General features: G+C 36.6%; 1 protein-coding gene across 1 annotated transcript; it reads left to right on the plus strand.

The window, feature by feature from the left end:
* The first annotated feature begins 992 nt into the window (after positions 1 to 992).
* Positions 993 to 1,661, plus strand: LOC136812516 (uncharacterized). Its single transcript, XM_067069011.1, has one exon. The coding sequence runs from the start codon at positions 993 to 995 to the stop codon at positions 1,659 to 1,661; it is 669 nt and encodes a 222-aa protein (XP_066925112.1).
* The last annotated feature ends 251 nt before the right edge of the window (positions 1,662 to 1,912 follow it).

Here is a 1,912-nt window from a genome sequence, read left to right on the forward strand (position 1 = left end):
GGCGTGTTTTTATAGAAAAACTGGCCAAATTCGAAATTTTTTTATAGGCACATTATCAATTACCTAGGTATTAGCTTTTCTCGAGATTGGCTCTTTCATTCTTTATGATTTTTTGCTCAAAGATGCATAACTATAAACCCTCGAATGTGACGGAGCTCGATTTTTGTAAAAAAACTTATCAGCTCAAGAAACGCATCTTTATATCTATAAGAATCACTATCAATAAGCATACATCAATGTTCTTTGCCAAATTACTGAATTTTTTGATGAGACTTGCTCACGAAGTCTTGAATATAAAAAAATATTTCAATAGCATGAAATTTTGGTTTTTAAACGTTTTTTTATAAGAAACAAACAACTAATTTTAAAAGATCGTCACTATTTGTGTTTTGAATGATTTTTAATGGTCACGCTCACGTAGATATCAATTATATATGTGCTAAATGCATAACCAGGTAGGTCCATAAAAGTATCACTTGTTTTAGTATGAGTCCTTTTTTTCAATTTGTTACAAAATTGACGTCGCAGTATAATGTTGATCTATTTTTCAACAGCATTTTTTAAGGTTCAGCTTCTTAACCTTTCGCATGCTTCGGTAGAGTTTTGATCTAAGCACTGCAATGTATTCTCTTTTCTTTTTTTTTAATTCATTGCATTGCGAAAAAGACGTTAGATTTCATTTCCAGACTGAACGTCACGCTGATAGGATCAACCTAATTTTTCAAAGAAAAATGGTGTTTTCAGCGGAGGATAAGGCAATCATTAAAAATGATTTCTTGGAAAAGAATTGGAATGCAAACCGTATATGCACAGAACATCCTACAAAGAAATGGGATAGATCACCTGTTTACAGACTGTTGCAAAGATTTAAAGAAAGCGGATCGATGGAAAGAAAATCTGGCTCCGGTAGACCAAAGACAGTGTGCACAGAAAAAAATGAAGACCTTGTGGAAGAGCTAATCTGTTCCCAAGAGGAAAACCCTTGAAGCCACATGTCCCCACGTGAGATTCAAAAGCATACAGGCATCAGTACAACATCAGTCAGAAGAATGGTCCGCAGTAAAGGTTTAAGGCAGTTCAAACGCTTGAAGACAGCCATGATGAGTTCCGGTACGAAAGAAAGGAGAACAACAAGGGCAGGGGAATTAGCTGAAAGATTCGGAAAGAACCGTATGGTAGAAAAGTGCGTATTTCAAGTCACGCTCGACATCCCGATCAACCATCAAAATAGCCGAGTTTATGGATCGCAAACAAAATCTGAAATATCTGCCGACCGCTTGTTCCACATTCAAAATCGTCAATCGAAAAAGGTAATGGTTTCAGCTTGTGTGTCCTGGAAAGGCGCGACTAAGCCTCACTTTGTTAATGACAACGGATTGAAGGTGAATGGTCAATCGTATAAGAAGCATCTCGACAAGGAATTGATTCCTGAGATTCAACAAATCATGCAAAACAACAGATGGATATTTCTCCAAGATAGTGCACCTTCGCATCGATCCACAATCGTGCAAGATTTGTTGAAAGAAAGATTGAACAAACGTTTTGTGAAAAACACTGAATGGCCTCCATCTTCCCCAGATTGTAATCCACTTGATTACAATTTTTGGAATAAGGTCAAGGATCTGGTATATGAAGACAGATCAAGAGTTATGCTCAATTGAATAAAAAACTTACTTTCATTAAGTGCCCGAAAACGTTAAAAATCGACCTATCAAATTTTATTTTGAAATTGGCCATCGCAATAGACGTTACATGATTACTCTTGGGCACCTAATAGCCGTCCCCCACCCCCGCTTATTAATTTTTGGGAAAATGTTTTTGAAAGTTCCCTCTTTTGTTCTAATTCTGCTGTATTAGCCTCCTTTTCAAAAATTTTCCACCCAGGAAATTTTTATTCCAACCCCCCTGCTTA

This window comes from Clytia hemisphaerica, unplaced genomic scaffold (genome assembly GCF_902728285.1).
Source record: "Clytia hemisphaerica strain Z4C2 unplaced genomic scaffold, Clytia hemisphaerica genome assembly, whole genome shotgun sequence".
NCBI classification, from domain to species: Eukaryota; Metazoa; Cnidaria; class Hydrozoa; order Leptothecata; family Clytiidae; genus Clytia; species Clytia hemisphaerica.